Source organism: Pithys albifrons, chromosome 2, assembly GCF_047495875.1.
Source record: "Pithys albifrons albifrons isolate INPA30051 chromosome 2, PitAlb_v1, whole genome shotgun sequence".
NCBI lineage: Eukaryota > Metazoa > Chordata > Aves > Passeriformes > Thamnophilidae > Pithys > Pithys albifrons.
Window position 1 is genome coordinate 64485329 of NC_092459.1, and position 19449 is coordinate 64504777.

The 19449-nt window shown below is 38.4% G+C and overlaps 1 protein-coding gene across 6 annotated transcripts in view; it reads left to right on the forward strand.

Moving 5' to 3' along the window:
* Positions 1-19449, forward strand: part of SYNE1 (spectrin repeat containing nuclear envelope protein 1) — a 255666-nt gene that overhangs the window by 174150 nt on the left and 62067 nt on the right. For all 6 annotated transcript variants that reach the window (XM_071549312.1, XM_071549313.1, XM_071549303.1 and 3 more), the window contains 11 exons: positions 974-1093; positions 2828-3028; positions 4243-4416; positions 4852-4983; positions 6709-6905; positions 7805-7937; positions 8336-8518; positions 9771-9920; positions 11726-11902; positions 14486-14641; positions 18617-18772. In XM_071549312.1, coding sequence (XP_071405413.1) covers positions 974-1093; positions 2828-3028; positions 4243-4416; positions 4852-4983; positions 6709-6905; positions 7805-7937; positions 8336-8518; positions 9771-9920; positions 11726-11902; positions 14486-14641; positions 18617-18772 — 1779 coding nt within the window. The remainder of the gene's footprint in view (positions 1-973; positions 1094-2827; positions 3029-4242; positions 4417-4851; positions 4984-6708; positions 6906-7804; positions 7938-8335; positions 8519-9770; positions 9921-11725; positions 11903-14485; positions 14642-18616; positions 18773-19449) is intronic.

The following is a 19449-nucleotide window of genomic DNA, read 5'->3' on the forward strand; positions in this document are numbered from 1 at the left end:
ATCTACCTACCATAATGCCTAAATTTGGCAAAAATTTATCTCCTGTATGATTAATTTAACTACCAGCTAAGAGAACAATGTGGTAATAAAATTATTTGTTTCTGAAAATCTACCTTGACTGATAAAGCATTCAAATTTAAAAGCATTGATGTTCGCTCCATATGTGATTGGGAAAGTAGAAATAAGGCCCTTAATCAGACAGGTAACTTAATTGCATAATGTGGAAGTTTAGTGACTGTATTCTGCATACTCCACGTTACTGTGAGGCAAAAGTTCTCCTTGACACACATCATTTAAGCATACTTGGATAGGCAACTTCCAAGAGCGGATCTTATTGCAGGACTTTAACTACAGGTGTCTACCTCATGCTTTGTTATCATCTGCATGCCTTACTTCAGCAGAGACCTAGGAAAGCTCCGAGCTTTCGCTGAAAAAACTCATCCTCTGCCTACACTTGCAAATACCAGACTATGTTCTTGAGTTGTAGTTTTCCAAGCACGAAAGGGGATGTACAAGTCTTTTTCCTTGACAGTAATTTTAGCCCCATCCTGGTCCCGAAAGGGAACTATGCACTGCTCTTTACTCTCAGATGGATTCTGCTGTGATGGTTGTTTGTTTGGTGCTTAGATATCACAGGAATTAGTGTTAATGAACAGAATGCTTTAAAACAAGGTGTTATGCCTGTACTGTATAAATAAAATCATGGAACTTCACAGTGATGTTTGGTATAAAATAATGTGTGATAGTAAAACGCCTTGTTACTAAAAAAATAGTAATGACATATTTATTTAACTTTAAGAAAAATCCTGGGCTCTCTTAAATTTGAATAAATACATTTTCTTTATAGTATCCTTTAAAATTTCAGCATATTGAAGGACTGATTAGTACTTCAAGCAAAAAAGAATATTAATATATGGCAGCTACACTACTGCTATTAAAACTTCAATCTAAGCAATGTAATTTTCAAATACAGGTCATTCTTCAGGCAGAAGAAGGTTTGAAGGAACTAGATGTTGGAATCAATGAATTAAAGAAGCGTATAGAAAAGCTACAGGTTGACCAACCTTGTATACAAGAGTTGTCTAAGATCCAGGTATGGTTCATAAGTTCCATCCTATATGTGTCTGGTGATACCAAAGGCAGGCTTCTTTTTATTGTTCATATGGAGGTTTAGGAAACAGTATTTAAAAGCATTTCAGTGTGTATAAAAAATTACGTTCTCTCTGATTCACCTAGTTTTTCTGGTTTTGCCTATTTGGATTTTCTAACATCTCTGTTGTTAGGAGTATTATTTTAAAAATCTAGAAAAACAGGTTTTCTGTCATCTCTTGTTGTCTCCTTTTTCAAACAGATAGAGTTAAGCATGTAAACAGATGTCAGCTGAAGATTCATCCCTGTTCTCTCCAGTGTCTTATGATCTGTGGTTTAGGGGCTGTCTTACTTTTGTCATTCAAAAAAAGGAGGGGGGTGAAGTGGGATAGAGAGCTAAGTGTGACCCAAAGCTGGAAATGTTCTGCTTTTACTAGAATACCTCTCGTTGTAAGTGTGTGTGGGCAATTGATCCAGAACTTCTATAAATCTGTTGAAACTTTTGTGACCATTTTGGTGCTGATGATGGGAAATGATTAAGGAAAGATCAAAGAGACGTTTATTACTGAATTTTACCATTTGCAATGACATAAAAATAAGTTAGAAGCAAATTAAACAGCTGAAAGTGGACCATAAACTTATTAAGCCAACAAGACAGTGATAGCAATTAAAAATCAATGACAAGGAATTTGTACCAATATGTCTTTTGTCCAGTTCTTTATCCTCTTGGTCTTAGTGCCTTCTCCTGGTTTGGGGTTTTGGATGTTTGTTTGTTTGTTTGTTTTCTTTGTTTGTAATTATTTGCCTGCTCCTCTTCATTTCAGTTTTTAGAAAAGGCTTCCTTTTGCTTCTTTTAACAGTTGTACTTCTCACAATTTTCTGTTTCAACCTAGGAGAACCATCCTGAAGTGTGAGGGTGGGCACTTTGTTGCAGCACTGGATGTTCATAGAGACGTTTTTGTTTATTAGTTTCTGAATATCTTGTTTTGATCAAAAGTGTGGGGTTATTCTCACAGTCAGACATATTCTCAAAAGCAAAACAAGAACGAATTCCTGTTCAGGTGAAGAAAAGCATCTGTAGGTTATTCTCCCTTTTATGGCTGAGGTATACAAGATGAGTAATAACATTCAGGAACTGCTGAGATTTGTTATTTTGGCTTGTTTTGTAATTTGCCTGTATGAGAACACTGTGTCCTGCACCTTTTCTACACGTTACTGTTCTATATGAATATTTTGCTATTTTAGGCATAGTTTGGTTTTTACATTAAGTTGTAAGTATCTTGCTTGCTACCAGTAATATACAGGGGCAGGAAAAGGAAACAAGTCTGACTTTGAGGTGCCTGTAGTCTGTATTCATGATGGAGTCAATCCAGCCCTCTGCCTTACAGAAAATAAAATGTAAACAGCATCTGCAGTGCACAGTAGTCTCTCTTTTTTTAAGACTTAAGCCCAACTACCCTACTTCTTTGTTACTTACATCAATCATTTGGGCTTCTGCTAATTTTGTTCCTGAATGCATGCACTTAAAAGAGTTGTAGGTCTTGCTTATTTTTATTGTCTTTAAATGGTGATTTGTTAATTTATCAAGGAAGTCAGTATATCTGCAAATTCTTTTTGAGCTGAAAATAGATGTTGTTCTGCTAATATTCACAGAGGAGTACAGGCACAATAAGATTGCTTCTCGGAAGACATGTCAGGTGTGAAATAAGAATCACCTTTGCTCCCCTTTGCTCCCAAGGTTAAGTATGATGAGCTGATGATGATCATTGGATCCAGGCGGAGTGATCTGAATCAGAATATGGCTCTTAAGAGTCAGTGTGAGCGAGCTGTGCAGGATCTGGCTGACCTGGTAGAAACAGGCCAAGAAAAAATGGCTGGTGACCAGAAAATGATTGTTTCTTCTAAGGGAGAGGTTCAATTGCTGCTTGACAAACATAAGGTAAGAAATGGGACATGTTTCAGAACTGATCATGACTGTAAGCTTGTTGTCATGGTTAACCCCTGCCAGCAACTAAGTGCCACATAGCTGCTTCCTCACTCCCCACTTCCTTCCTGGAGAAGAAGGAGAATTGGAAAGAAAAAGTAAACCTCATGGCTTGAAATACAAACAGTTTAATAATTGAAAGAAGATAAAATATAATACTAATACTAATAACAGTACTACTACTGCTAATAGAAATAATAAATATAATTGTAATGGGGAGAGCAATAAACACAAGAGAAATAAATAAGTGATGCACAATACAGTTGATCACCACCTCCTGACCAATCCCCAAGCAGTGATCAGGAGCTTCCAGGCTGCTACTCCAAGTTTATATACTGAGCTTGATGTTCTATGGTATGGAGTATCACTTTGGCTCATTCAGGTCAATTTTTCTGGCCATGCTCCCTCCCAGTTTATCACGCATCTCCTTCCTGGCAGAGCATGGGAAACTGAAAAGTCCTTGACTTAGCGTAAGCGCTACTCAGCAACAAACAAAATATCAGTGTGTCAGCAACATTATTCCCATAGTAAATCCAAAACACAGCATTGTACCAGCCTACTAAGAAGAAAATTAACTCTAACCCAACTGAACCAGGACACTTGTAAAGACCAAATGCTAACTTTCTTGTTCCTAAAGATTCAGAAGCTTTTCAGAATGGGGGTCCTGATTGTATTTTAAGTTGGAGTCAAGGAACTGTTCTGACAGAGTTTCAAATGCTTTGTTGAATGTGAACCCAGGTAGATTTCATTTTCTTTATTATTCTAATAACAACTTCCTAGTCTTGTCCTGTCATGCTATATGACAATTTCATCCACCACTCTATTGTCAACAGAAATTTGCAAATAACACCCACAAATATAACAAGGATTTTCACCAAGTTTTTTGGGAATGGCTATCTGATTTAAGCTATTTTTGTTTATGGAATCAGGGTCAGGATGGAATTTGCTTGGAAAGAATGACTTTCTTTGAAAGACTATTGTCCTCTTTCAATTGGGTTACAGAACTTTGTGAACTGTTGTGGAGTGAAAAGTTTATCTAATTCTGTGTCTATAGATAGTTAACTGTAATGTCCTATGTCTTAAAATGTTGGTTTAGAGGTAATGAATTCAGTAACAATTGCATTTTCTCTTTTTTATACTTTCTCTATCCTCACACCCAAATTTTTCAGGAATATTTTCAAGGATTGGAGTCTCACATGATCCTGACAGAAACACTTTTTAGAAAGATGACTACCTTTGCTCTCTTAAAGGAAACTCAGTCACATTCAGAGCTAATGACACAAGCTTCAGCTGTATTAAAGCTGGCTCATAAGCGAGGTGTGGAGCTGGAATACATTCTAGAGGTGAGAATTTTTGTGGTCTTTTTTGTACTGCCATTGTGATCAATGACCAGGATATTCTATAATGTCAATTTCCTGTCCTTGAACAGAATTGATGGACATCAGTCCCTTTTGTCATACACACAAGGCACTGGTAGACTATTGTGCAATCTTTTCTGTTTAACTGTTGTGCCCTGCAGGTAACACAAGTTGTTTTCCTCTAAGTTTAAAGTGCTGCTTAGCTTTAGTCAATAGGGTGAACATGACAGTTTTATCCATGTGTTCTAATGAAAAGTTGAGCTTGCCACAGAGATGGTGTCTATTATGGGTTTGCTAGACATTTGTACTGTTATTTCTATACTTTCTCAACCTTGTAGCTGTAGGGTTTCAGATCAAAAATGCAAGTAATAATTCTAGATACCCAGATTCACCCTCTGCACGGATAATTTTTTCTTGTAGACCTGGATGCATCTGGATGAAGATTACCAGGAACTTACCAGACAGCTGGAGGCTGTTGAGGGAAACATCCCCACTCTTGGTTTGGTGGAAGAGACAGAGGACAGGCTAACAGACCGAATTACACTTTTTCAGGTTGGTGCTTTTTAAACATTCTCTACAGAAAAGTTGGATGAAAGGGATCTCTGAAGGTCATCTAGTCCAGCTTCCCACTTGAAGCGGTACAGTTATGGGCTGGCGCAGTGACAGCTTTGGAAATGTTGAAAGATGAAAATCTCACAGCTGACCAGGGGACCAATTCTAGTCCTGCACCTCTACCTACTGAAAAGATTTCTATAATGCACAATCTGTACCTTCAACTTGCAGCTTGACACCATTGTCCTTTTTGTATTGTGTGGTGCTACTGAGGAGCATTCACCTTTATCATCTTTTTAATTCTACTCCAAATAGTTGTAGACCTTTGTTAGACCAGTCCTTAGTCTTCTGTTTGTCAATCTAAAGCAAGCGCAGCCTCAGCCTCTTAGTAAAGGACATGTACTTAAGTCCCTAAATAACTTAATAGTTTTACACTAGACCCTGAGTACTTCCTTCTTCCTCAACTCAGTGGGTGATGGAGTCAAAGCACAATCAGATGAGATAGATGTGGCCTCATCAGCTCCAGATAGATGAAGATAATAAAATAACTTCATTTCATAGTTCACAGTCCTAATATAGGCTAGTAGTGTGGCTTGCCTTATTCACAATGTCTTGGTTATAGAAGATGCCAGGTTAAATACACTAGCCATTCCGTTCCTAACCTGTACTGAGAAACAGGGTTCATCTGCCCAAGGTACAGTTTTCACTTCTTGATCCTTCTAAGGTGTTTGCTGTCTACAACCTCAAATTTAGTAAAGTATCTGTGGATGAAGTCTGCCGTTTTTTGTCTCAAATACTCTCCCTAAATTAGTATCATCCACAAATTTACTGAGGGAATCCTGTCTTTCATGATCCATGCTGTTGAGACATTGACCATGTCTGACATAAAATATTAACAATCTTTGGAGTACTCTGCCCATTGCAAACTGCCAGCCAGGCATCAAGTCTTTGTTCACTAGTGTTTGAAACTAGTAATGCAACTCCTTTTCAACCCATGTAACAGTCCAGGCCACATTCTCTCCACTCCTAGAGAAGGGTCCTGTGGGGAATGGTGTCAGGGGCCATACTGAAGTCAGTCTCATCCACGGAGACAGTAATTTTATCATGAAAAGGCTGTCAAGTTATTGAACCCAAGCTAAGTATTCCTGGTTAACTTTTCGTCCTTATTGTCCTTGAAAATGGATTCCAAGAGGATATGTTCCATGGTCTTTCAAGAGATCAAGGTGAGGCTGAACAACCTGTGGTTCCTTGAGTTGCCTTCCTCCTCAAATGCAACAAGTAGTTTCAATATAAGTTTTCTACCACATCTTGTTTTTTGGTCTTGTGTTTTATGTTTTTCTCCTTGTATTAGACATGTTAGTTGGGGTTTTTTGTTCTCTTGTTTTGTTTTACAGAAAAATGTCTGTCAGATGTGTCTTGAAAATTGACTGTCTACTCTGAATTTGTTATGTGTATTGGTCTTTTACCAGACAGCTTTCTGCTTTTCTGATGCTATAAGGACACCTTAAGCAATTTATTGTGGGGTCAGGGGGATATTTTAGTTTTGTTTAATGCCAGGCATTGTTTGTTTTGGTTCTAGAGGTGAAGCAGAGAGAAAAAATATGATGTGCCATGGTGGGTGACATTAGATATGCTTAAAAAATGCAGTAAAAGAAAACTAAATGGTGAGAAAGTGTGGTCTCGGAGACGTTCAGAGCTGTCTAACCATCTCATCTGTCATTACAGCATCTGAGATCTAACCTGACTGAATACCAACCTAAATTATACCAAGTGCTGGATGATGGGAAAAGGCTCCTTTTTTCTGTTAGCTGCTCAGATCTCGAAAGTCAGCTGAACCAACTAGGAGAACACTGGTTAAGTAACACCAGCAAAGTTACCAAGGAGCTTCACAGGCTGGAGACAATACTGAAGCACTGGACAAGGTACTACTGATGAAATGGACAATAAAAAGTTCTCCACCTGTGCTGTTCAGGTCAAAGCCATTCTGAATGTAGAACTATTAGATTCAACATTTTAAAGAAAGTACTTTGAGATGTATGTCATAGTTTGACGACTCTTCTGTTCCATAGAAGTGCTGTTGTACTCTCTCATTTATAATAAAACATGTAGCAGGTAAGAGCTGATGGGAGGAAGTCAGAAAACACCTTAGTTAGATGACTAATTTAGAAACCCCATGTGTATACAGGTTGATGAGAAATGGTATGTGCTTTGCCTGAGTAGCCTCAGTATATTCTGGTAGGGCTCTTGTGGGTCTGTGTCATTGCATGTATGGAAGGGAGGTTTAGCTACCTCTACTAGTATTCATATGCTACTTTTTAAATAAGTTTTCTAAATGGTATGCAATATTTGTCTATTAGTCATGAATCCAGGCTTATGTGGAGACACTCTTGTTCTGTCATCTCATTAATTGCTTGGCATGTGAAACAATATGGAAATGGTTTCTGAAAAAAAAAAATTCTGCTCTGAGATACTTTGTGGTAAAGCTTTAGTAAGACTGAGCCTTCTAATGGAAATCAAAAAGCTGTTTGTTTGTCTTGTCTAAAGAATTTTGTAACCTAGTTACTAGTACTTCATTAAAATTAGTTTTTCCTAAGCGGCAAAATGAAGGCACTGTTAGAAATTGTGAGCCTAATGGCTAAAATAAGAGCTTCCTGATACCATCCTTGTTTGTAAAATTAAATTACATTTTTCTCAAATTTTACAAAGGGAAGAAAATATTTTTATTTTAAGTCTACCATTCAGTATCTTCCTCTCATCCATGGAGGAGAGACTTTCAGTTGGAGGCAAAATGTGGCAATGTCTTTTTTAAACATCTTTACAGGTATCAAAGTGAATCAAATGAATTGACACAGTGGTTACAATCTGCAAAGGAGCGACTTGAGTTTTGGAGCCAGCAGTCTTTGACAGTTCCTCAGGAACTGGAAACAGTCCGAGACCACCTGAACTCCTTTTTGGTAAGTCATTCATGGACCTGGGACACATCTTTCTCTCCAATTACGAGTAAACAGTTGATTAATCAAATGGTTATACTTTTTTTCATCATTGAAATAGAGCGTATCAAAATAAATCTGTTTCTGTAGATATGCTTTTCTTCAAAATACTGGTGTATAGGCACATTAGCACTCCTTTGCTATGTGAAATGATTGTAAACCTTGATGATTCTGAAAACAGAAAACGATTTTATGACTGGAAACGATTTTTCTTCTTGATTAGTCTGAAAGATAGCCAGTAGACACTAATAGAAAGTATATATTTTAATGGCAAGGGGTGATATTCTTAGCTTTCTGAGGTAAAGCTTTAAGTACTATAGAAATGTACTTGACTATTTGCACAAAAATGGTTCTGCTTACAGGAGTTTTCAAAAGAAGTGGATGCTAAATCATCACAGAAATCTTCTGTCCTGAGCACTGGAAACCAGCTCCTCAGGCTTAAGAAAGTAGATACAGCAGCATTGCGTGCAGGATTGTCCCACATTGAAACTCAGTGGACAGAGCTGCTCACACAAATCCCAGCAGTACAAGAGAAATTGCACCAGGTAAGAAAGCCAGAGATATCCTTTGATATTCCATAAACTCAGACACTTGGCACTGCCTAGTTGCTTGCTTTTCAATTTATCCGTGTGAGGCATGATAGGAACAATGTCATTCCTGTTTTATTCTGGGAAAGCTTATGCTTAGTTTCAAGTCCTACCTGCCCATACTGTCTTACACAAATTGGTGTTAATTTCAGACTTTCATGGTTACATTTTTTAAAGTTTAACCAAAGGAGAGATGAGGGTTTTATCAACATGCTGCTATGCTTTCTGGAAAAGGGGAGTTCATATCCCTGTGTCCTGTCAGGTTTGGATGGTGGTTTTGTTCAAATTGAATAGATTAGGTTCAAGTCTGTAAAAGACAAAATAAATCTAAAAGTGTTGTTCATTATTTCTGCTAGTGTGTGTAGGAGTAGGAGGCTTTTGATTGTGTAGTTTTGGGTTTTTAATGCTATAACACTGAAGTTAACGAATTATACTGAATGAAAAGTTGACTTACTATTTAGTTACTAGGAGGTTATCGGTATAAGCTGTTCCTTCGGTTTATAACTTGAAATGCTCTCAGAGTTAGTAATAACATTGTGATTTGGAGAGAGAGAGGAAGGGTAAGAAATGTTAAATGAGTCTGTTACAGGAAATGAAATAATGTCCTTCAGTAGTTCTCTGAATTGTCTTGTAATGCAAAATGTCTATGTCTACCTAAAAATGTTATAGAACCCATTTCTGAGAAAATGTGTGTTGGCGAACAGTAGTCTATCAAAAACCGAAAGTGTGTCTTTGAAGATAGAAACAAAAAAAAGGTACTATTCAAAATTAACCCATTTGAAAATTGCTGCACAAGAATATTATGAAAATATTTTCCATGAGTCTGTTAATTAGCCATTTGCAAAAACAGGAAAAGTGTAGTTTAAAGTTGATCAGCTACATAAGCCCTGGCACAGAATTATGGAATGAGAATGAAGAACATTTAGGAAATCAGAAACTGAATCTTTGTGCTTGTCCAGTTTCTTTGTACAGTGAAGAAGGGAAATAAGAAGCCTTTAATATAACATTTCCTTATTAGGATGCAAGGAGTTACACAATATACCTCCTACTAAAACATTTTTTTTAATTCTTTTTATAACTTTAGAGATATGTTAGGGATGTGGAATAACATGATAAGAGCAGGTAAGGGAAGTGCACTGTGGTACTGCAAAGCAAGGAATCCTAATCAGTTTTCTTCACAACATGAGTTCTAAGTCTGTTATCTCAACAGCTCCAGATGGACAAAATTCCTTCTCGCCATGCCATCACCGAAGTTATGAGCTGGATTTCCCTGATGGAAAATGTTATTCAGCAGGATGAAGAAATTATAAAAAATGTAGTGGGTCAGAAAGTAATTCAGGACTACGTGCGGAAGTACAAGGTACTGAATGGCAGTGTTAATGATTTTCCCTTTGAATTATCGAACATATATACATGTAACGCAATTTCACTTCTTTAACTGGATCATTAGCAGTCTTAGAATAGATCTGCACATAGTGAATTTCTCCTCAATGTCAGATTTGTTTCAATAGTCCCCAAAAAAATTGCTTTACTTCTTGGTTATTCATCTTCTTTTTATATTGGAATATTTTTCATTTTATCTGGTTTTGTATTAAAAAAATTGAGACTAAATCATAAATCTTAGAATTGGAAGGGGCCTTAGAGATCATCTAGCTCCAAGCCTCTGCCAGTGAGTAGTGCCACCCACTAGATCAGGTTGCTCAGGGCCTCATTCCACCTAGCTTTGAACACTTTCCAGGATGGGACAACTACAACTTTTCTGGGCTGCCTGTTCCTGTGCCCCACCACTCTCTGAATAAATAACTCCTTCCTAAAATCTAATTTAAATTTCTCCTCTCTTAGTTTGAAATTTTTCTTCCTTGTGCTATCACTATCTGCCCATGGAAAAAGTCACTCTCCCTTTTTTTTATAAGACCCCTTCTGGTAGTGAGAGCCTTCTCCAGGCTGAACAGCCCTCATAGCATGTCTTAAGAGAAGTGTTCCTGCCCTGTCATCAGCTTAGTGGCCTTCCTTTGGACCCACTACAACAGGTCCACATCTTTCCTGTCACCAGGACCCCAGAGTGAATGCAGCATTCCTGTGTGGTCTCATGAGAGCAGAGAGGGAGAATCACCTCCCTCAAACTGCTGGCCACTCCTCTTTAGATGCAGCCCAGGATGCGGTTGGCCTTGTGGGCTGTGAGTGCACACTGGTGGCTGAAGTCCAGCTTTTCATCCATGAGAACCCCCAAATCCTTCTCTGCAGGGCTGTGCTCAATGAGTTCATCTCCTTGTCTGTACTCATGCTTGGGATTGCCCCAACCCAGGTGCAGCCCCTTGCACTTGAACTTGTTGAACTTCATGAGGTTCTCGTGGGCCAACTTCTCAAGTTTGTCCAGGACCCCCGAATGGCATCAGTTCCTTCAGTTATGTCAACTGCACTGCTTAGCTTTGTGTTGCCTGCAAACTTGCTGAGGATGCAGTTGATCTCACTGTCTGTGTCATTGATATAGATATTAAAGAGCACTGATCCCAAGACAGAAACCTAAGGGACATCACTAGAGTCCACCTGGTTTGAGTAGTCCACCCTTCAAACACATATTTCTCCAATTTGGAATTAAGCATGTCATGTGGGACTGTGTTGAAAGCCTTACAGAAATCTAGGTAACCCGTCATCTCTTGTTGACTGGTGCAGTCACCCCATAGAAGGCCAATAAATTGATCAGGTGCAATCACCTCCTGGTCTTGTATGTGCCTTGACATTGTTCTGTGAGGATCTACTCTATGATCGTCTCAGACAGAAGTGAGGCTGACTGGTCTGTAGTTCCCCAGGTCTTCCTTTCCTCTCTTTGTAATAGGAGCAATGTTCCCCTTTTCCAATCATCAGGCACTTTGCCTGACTGCCTTGACTTTTCAAATACAATGGAACGTGGCCTGACAACATTAGTCAGTTCCTCAGGATCCTAAGATATATCTCAATGGGTCCCATGGAATTGTACCTAGTCAGTTTCATCATCAGATCCTGCTCTTTGCTACAGTGGGAGGGGTTTTGTTTCTAGTCTCTGGTCAGTTGCTTAAAAATCTTTTAATTAAATTGTGATAAAGTTGTAATTTGTGAACATTTTTTCTCTGGTGAGAAATTATGGTACTTATGTGTTGGGGTTTTTATTTCCTTCTTTTCTTCTAGGGTTTCAAGATAGATTTAAATTGCAAACAGTTGACTGTCGATTTTGTGAACCAATCAGTGCTACAAATCAGCAGCCAGGATGTTGAAAGTAAACGCAGCGACAAAACTGATTTTGCAGAACAGCTCGGAGCAATGAACAGACGTTGGCAGATACTTCAAGGCCTGATAACAGAAAAGGTAAAGAAACAAATCTAGCTGCTTAGGAATGAACTTTCAAAATACATAGAAGTATAAGATCAGAATAGTTGAAAGCCTCTACAGGTTATCTGATTCAATCTCCTGCTCATATAGAACTAACTTTAGAGTTAGGTCTGATTGCGCAGGAAGTTGGTTATCTGATGTTGAAGGATCTTGAAGGAGCGATTCCACAACTTCTCTGGGCAGCTCATTCATGCTTATCCATCATTCTGGGGGACAAGTTTTTGTTTTGTTCCCCATCAGAATTTCCCCTGTTGCAACTTGTGACTGTTATCTCTTCTCCTTTCACTGCATATGCTCAAGAGTAGTCTGCCTCCATCTTCCCCCTGCCTCCCAGTGGGAGTGGATGGCACAGCGAGATGATTCCTTTGCCCTCTTTTTCTCAGGCTGAATGAAGCCATCCTCTCCTTGTATGTCTTGTGTTCCAGCCCCCTAAGAACCTGAGTGGCCACACACCACTTCTGTCAATCTCTCCCTGCACTGGAGGCCCCAAAATGGGTTGTAAATGTTACGAAGAAGGAAAGAGCCACTGATCTTGACCTACTAAGTGTGCTCCTAGTAATCTAACACAGGATACAGTTGGCCTTCATCAACAAACACAAATGCCCACAGCTGATTTATTATGTTCAAGATCTTGCTCATCATAGCCCCTAGGTCCTTTTCTTCTATTCAGCCTGCTGCCAGCCTATGTTGTTGCATGACACCATTTTGTCCCAGGTGCAAGACTTTACATTTGTCTTTGCTGAATTTCATGAGATTTGGTGGGCCTGTTCCTCCATCATGCTGAGGTTCCTCTCAATGGCAGCCCTACTGTCCAGCATATCAACTACTTCTCCCAAGGCGTAACCATCTGTGAATCTGCTGAAAGCACAATCTATCACATCATTGAGTTTATCGATGAAGGTACCAAATAGTATAAACCACGGGACTGAGCCTGAAGATGCATCTTGTAAATGACTGCCAGGTAGATGTTGAAATGTTTACCATGAACCGTTAAGCCTGATAACTCTGGTCATGTCATTCATTTTTAGACCTCCTGTCTAGCCCATGTCTCCTCAGTTTTTCTACCCTATGAGATACCATATCAAAAGTCTTGCAAAAGCCAAGGTAAAAAGTGTCTACTACTCTTCACTTGTCCGCAGTGTCAGTCATATCGTCATAGTACAGACAAGCAGTTGGGTTAGGCACAATTTATCCATGGTAAGACCATGCTTGTGCCTTCTTCTCCTTCTTTGTGCATGTGGAAATGAAATATGGCAAGATTTGAAGGATGTCCTTTTCCAGCCACCAGCCACTTTCTGCAACTATAATGATCTTTCAAAAGTGATAGACAGCACTATTGAAAAACCATTGACCACCTTGGATACCTCCTGCCTGATTTTGTGGACTGTATATCCAAATTCCTTAGGTATCCCCTAATTCATTGCTCCTCTGCCACAGCTGGTACCTCTGTATGCTGAACTTTGTTGATTGACATGAAGACCTGTAAAGCATGAGAGGAGACCTTGTCAGTAAGATCAGAGCAAAGAAGACACTGTATCTCAGGCTATTCTGTGGTTTCCTCTTAGTTGTTGATGTACTTGTGAAGAGGAGCAGGAAGGGCTTCTTTCCTCACTAGCTAGTTCCAGAAAACATTTTCTTTTTCCTAACAGTAGCCCTATATGGCCAGGCCATGATTCTTGGCCCATTGTTTGTGATCTACTTTCTGCAGTCTTGTCGTTTTTGTGACTTTAGAAAATTGTTCTTGAAGAGCAACAAGCTTCCTGGGTTCCTTTGGAATTTAGTACAACTTACCATGTGATCTGTTTACCCAAACAAACCAAAGTCTGATATTCTAAGGATCTTTAGTCTGCTACTTGCTTTCCTTACTTCATTCACAACTGTCTCATCATTACTGTGGCCGAGGTTGCTGTTGACCATCCCATATTCATTGAGTTCTAAATAAGACTACATCTAATTATGATGGCTCATTACCAACTATGGAATTTGTCTTAAGTAATGTGATAGCTTTATATGGCAATGCCGCTGTTTTCAAATTCTGGTGTTGTTTTCTTTCATTGTTTTTTTTTTAAGACTAGAAGTGCTATCTCATTTGCCATTGAATAACACCCAAGACAATCTAAGTAACTTAAAAGTATTCAGTTGAAAAAGGAGGTAATATAAATCTTCATCTGCTTTAGCTCAGTTATAAGCAAATGTATGTTTGAATGCTTAATTTTCTTTGGGAAATTCTGAAGTCTTTGATCTTCGAAAAGAATTCCACTTCATAAAATTGTTCAGCTAAAGTGTTAGCTTCTTTCAGTGTGTCATAACATTTTAATATGTTGTCTCTATATTATTATTTCTGGATATAGTAGGCATTTTATTATTAGCTCTATTACAAATAGAAGATATATTTAAATATGAACGCGTATACTGTTTTTAAATTCTGAAAGCATTGTCAAGCATAATCAAAGTACTGTCAAGAAGGCACTCGTTAGCATTGGTCTTCACTGATTTATTTAGTTGACCCAACAATAAAGATAATTGTATGGTAAAGTATAAATTCATTTTTCTTTGCAGATCCAGCTGTTGGAAAGCCTGCAGGAATCCTGGACAGAATATGAAAATAACGTGCAATGCCTAAAAACTTGGTTTGAAACCCAGGAGAAGAAGCTAAAACAGCAACAAAAAATTGGAGATCAGGCTTCAGTACAGAATTCTTTGAAAGACTGTCAGGTAATGTCCCCTTGTAAATAACAATATTCTCTTTCCAAGATTTCGAAACAAAACTTGATAAATCCGTATGAAATATTCATATAGTGAAGTCAGTGAATGAACTCCTCTTTCTTTCAGCAAGGGAGAGATTTCATTCCTAAAGTACAAGCAATAAAAAAGGAGGAAGGAACAATAATGTCCCAAAGATGTTCAAAACCCACAAAAGTCATTAAGTCATTACTCTTTTTGCATTGGACGTTTCAAAGCATGTCATGTATAATGAACTAGAAGATTGTCAAAGGAATATGTTGCCATTTCTGTTTAGGCAATGTTATGGAACTTAATGTCATGAACATGATGCTTCAGTGTCCTTGAAACTTGTTTTTTCTTCTTTATCACTACCCTTCCTCCACCCCCTATTTTCCATTCTTTTTCCACCTAATATGTTCCACCTGACTATTCAAAGAAAAATGCTAGAATCCAAGTAGACTTTAAGCTTTTATTCAGAATGTGTTGGAAATGTTTTTTTTTTCATTCTCAAATATTCAACTCTCCAGAAAAGGAAAGAAACATAAATACAATGGACAAAGATGGGATAGGGCAAAGTGCAGCAATATGTAATGCACATCAGTTCAAAACCACCTCAGTTTTTCACACAAAATTCACACAAGGACTACGGAGCAGTGAACAGAGTATCACAGTTGTTTCTGAACATCTTACTTAGAATAGCATATATTTAAATAGTAAGAAACTACTGGAGCTGTCAGGCAAGAATTAAAGCTTATAGGTGTATAGGCAAAACAAACACTTTTGAATTTTTAGGCAAGGCCTCTACATAGTATCAGATATCACCTAATTTTTGTTCAGAAGTATTTTGTTCTACCAGATATCAAATAATAAATTTTACACCATAACAAATGTGTCACTATAACAACCATAAGCCTGAAATCTTGGTGTTTTCATCCCCTTAGAGAAAGTAGGAAGCATGTTTATCTTGGTATGGCTGTCTTCCTGCATACATTTAACTAATGGGACAAATGTAATCTAGCATTTAGCTCTCCATAAACTTACTCAAATTAAATGCATAACAAAATTTACTCTGTATTCACTAGTATATTAAACACATCTTTGTTTCTGTAAAGGCAATTAAGTGGTTAGGCCAGGTATGTTGGAGGTCAGGGTTTATTCCAAAATTCTTGACCTAAGTTTTCGAACTGTTTGGAGTGCTTGGTTTCAGTTCAGGTATCTTTATGGTTTCAGTACAATAAGCCCATACAACTGATGCAAGTGTAATTTAGCACAGTCTGACATAATCAACAGTCTGTTCCTGGCTGAGGCTCAAAGCTGAATCTGATTTATCACCTTTTATATGCCTTTTTGCCAGGGAAGTTAGCAAATACACTCGGAGAGTTAGTTATGAATGGCAAGACTTTGATCAGCAGACAGACAAATTGTTTAAGAAAGAACTGTGTCAGACACTCCCAAATATCCGGTTCAGCTAGTACAAAACTTAGAGTTTATTTATTAACCAATGTTAGCTACAGCTTAGTGCTCTAATAAGTGAAGTCAACCATTTTCCCCCCATCCCAGATTAGAAAAAATAATACATCTTTCATTCAGTTGTGAGTTTAAAATGATGAATAAGAAAGTCCTTTTCAAAGAGAACCAGAAATATTTTCTGTTCTTGGTGTTTGAAACTTTGGCCTGTTTTACATTCTGAATTTTGGAGCAAGCTTGTACAAACTTAAATGCCTTTTATCAGTGTAAAAATTCACTTCTTGGGAAGTCAAATTTATTATGTGCAACTTAGAAGTGTTTGTGCTGTTGTCAGCTGGTTGAAAAAAGATAATGTTACTATGGCTGTAGTCTGGAACAAGGTCATGGCTAGATGTTTGAAAAAATGTGAAATAATAAAATAGAAGGCTAAGTGTAAACAAGGCAGCAAAAGTTCTCTCACATAATCACAGAATTGCAGAATCAACTAGGTTGGAAAAGACCACTGGATTTGGTCCATAGGTATATAGACAAATGTGTACTGTATGTGTCCAAGGATAAATTTTGTAATAGCAAATGTTTGCAGGATTGGGCAGAATTTTCCTTCAAATACTCTCCAAACTATCTCAAATGTAAAGTCTGTTATGGCAATGAGTCACTTGTTTTTTGGAATCAGGGAGAGAAATTTATTTGAGTTTGCCCGGAGTTTTGTTTTATTCTTTTCTTTCCCCAGTGATCTATCTCTCTCAGTAAGGAGAGGCTTGCAGAAAATTACAATATAACCTGAGATCACGTGACATACTAGTTAATGTAGGGATAACACAAGATTGCTATCACCTCACAGTCTGCTTTCTATATCATACTGACAGGTAAAACACAAATTTATGCTGGCCTGAAACCTACAAGCCATAATTCCCCACTCTGCTCAGACTCAGTGTTTGCGCTACCTGGAGCTGCAGAACTTCCATATGAGTCTGAGCACTGCAGAATTTTCCTGAATCTCCCTGCATCATGCTGTGAATTATATAGGTTTTCCTGGATAGGGATTAGCTTATGGGAACATGCTATATGACTCACAGTTGCTTACTGAGTCTTCTTGTGCTTCATTTTCTGGCTTTGTTCTCATGCTATTAAGGCAATGAGCAAAAGGCTTTCAAAGCTCATGGCTTCCAGTGGCAAGCACCCTTGAGGAAGAAAATTCCTAAAGTCTGTTGCTCATTGTCACTGGCTGGAGTCCAATGAAACTTGTCATCTAGAAAAGGGAAAGGCTTACTGTCCGCAGGCAAGGGGCTTTGCTAGGACCTGGCAAAGGAATAAAGACTTCATGTGAGAAATCATGGCAAATTGACATTTTTCCTAGGAAGTAATTTTGTCCTTTTCCTTGCGTGACAAAATTATTTTTTTTTCCAGAGGCTTGAGCAAGTTTTGGACTAAGTAAAAAGCCCTCTCAGTGTTCTAGGACAAATTAAGACACAATATATTCCCCTCTGCCAAATAGATTCATGGAGAGGCCAAAGTCTGTTCTTTGGAAACCCGTGGTAGTGAGCTGGCTGTGTACTCTCCTTGCCACCCCAAAGATATTGAACTTCACAATTTCATGATCACTGTGTAGCCCAGACTGCCCTTGAACTTCATATTCCCCACCAGCCCCTACTTGTTGGTGAGAACAAGGTCCAACATAGCACCTGTTCTCTTTGGCTCCTCTACCACTTGGAGTAGAAAGTTGTCATCAGTGCTTTCCAGGAACATTCTGGATTGCTTATGTCCTGCTATGTTGTTTCTCCAACAAATATGAGAGTGGTTGAAGTCCCCCAGGAGGACAAGGGCTTGTGGGTGTGTGGGGCTGCTGCTCTCTGTTAAAAGAGGTTCTCATCTGCTTGATCTTCCTGGTTAGGTGGCTGTAGCAGAGCGCCACTGTAATATCACTTGTCCCTGCCCTTCCTTTAATCCTGACCCATAAGTTCTTCCTCAGCTCCTCATCCATCCCTGGGCAGAGCTCCATGCACTTCAGCTGGTCATTGACATAAGAAGGAAACACCTGCTCCTTGCCTACCCTGTCTGTCCTTCCTAAACTGACTGTATTCTTCCCTTCCAACGCTGTGGTCGTAGGGGCCATCCCATCATCTCTCAATGACAATAGCCCTGCAGGCATGCGTACATCTCTAATTCCTCTTGTGTATTCCCTATCCTATGTGTGTTTGCCTACAGGTAATTAAGTTTGGCCCTGCTGTCTTATTTTTAATGAGCTTTGTACTCTTACATGAAAGCAGAAGATTATACAAAATTTTTATGTAGAGGACATGCTTCTGTTTAAATTAACAGCATACTACTAGGCTTTAAAGGGAACATAAAATATTCAGTGGAATTGCTGAGGAGTTATGAATCCCTTGAGAATAAAAAGCCAAAATATACAAGCATGACTTCTATGTTTTAAACTATGGTGTTATTTAGCCAGTTAAACAAGCAAAAATACTCAGGTATCTCCTTTTTTTTTCCCCCCAGGAATTAGAAGAATCAATAAGAACAAAGGAAAAAGAATTAGAAAATATAGAACTGAGTGGTCTTTCTTTGGTACAGAACAAGAAAGAGGAAGTCTCTTCTGCTGTTATGAATACATTGCAAGAAATTAAGCATTCCTGGGCCAATTTGGACCACATGGTAAAAGAATCATTAAAGGGCAAATTATAGCTCCAGGACTAAGACATGGAGGAGACTGAGAATTAGCAGTTGCAGCTGGTGGATTTCTTATGTATTGTAGGGGAGGAGATTATGAATTGTGTCTTTCTTCCCATCTATCAATCCCCAAGTTTGTGTGTTCACTCTGCATGAGATGACTATAGTATTTCCTATTTAAAGGATGCTTTTAATTCTTGTAATTGAAGCTTTATAGTTGCTTCCTGATATTTAGTGTAAAGGTACCAAATTGTCTGTAAGAAACTACCTTTTAAAGTCCACAGGTCTCACAGAACAAAGAAGAGATCAGCATTAATTGTCAACATCCAAAGTTTGATCAACATCAGACTGCCTCCTCTGTTAGCACTAGCCTTTCTGCTGACTTCCATGGCTAATTTGTCTGTCTTAGGGACATGTGTTTCCTAGTCTTGAGTATTTTTTTCTTGATCCTGCTTTGGACCAAAGCTAAAATGAATTTTCATATCTTCTCAGTCCCTGCCGTCCAACCTTCATAAACTCAATAGAACTTTATGCTGTACTCAGTGTAAGTCCAGCTGATGGTTGTGCAGTCTTTGTTCACAATAGATTTAAGAGTAGGCATGTGGGACAAGAAACATGTGAGATCAAAAGGAAGAAAATAACTTTAACAACCCCCAAATATC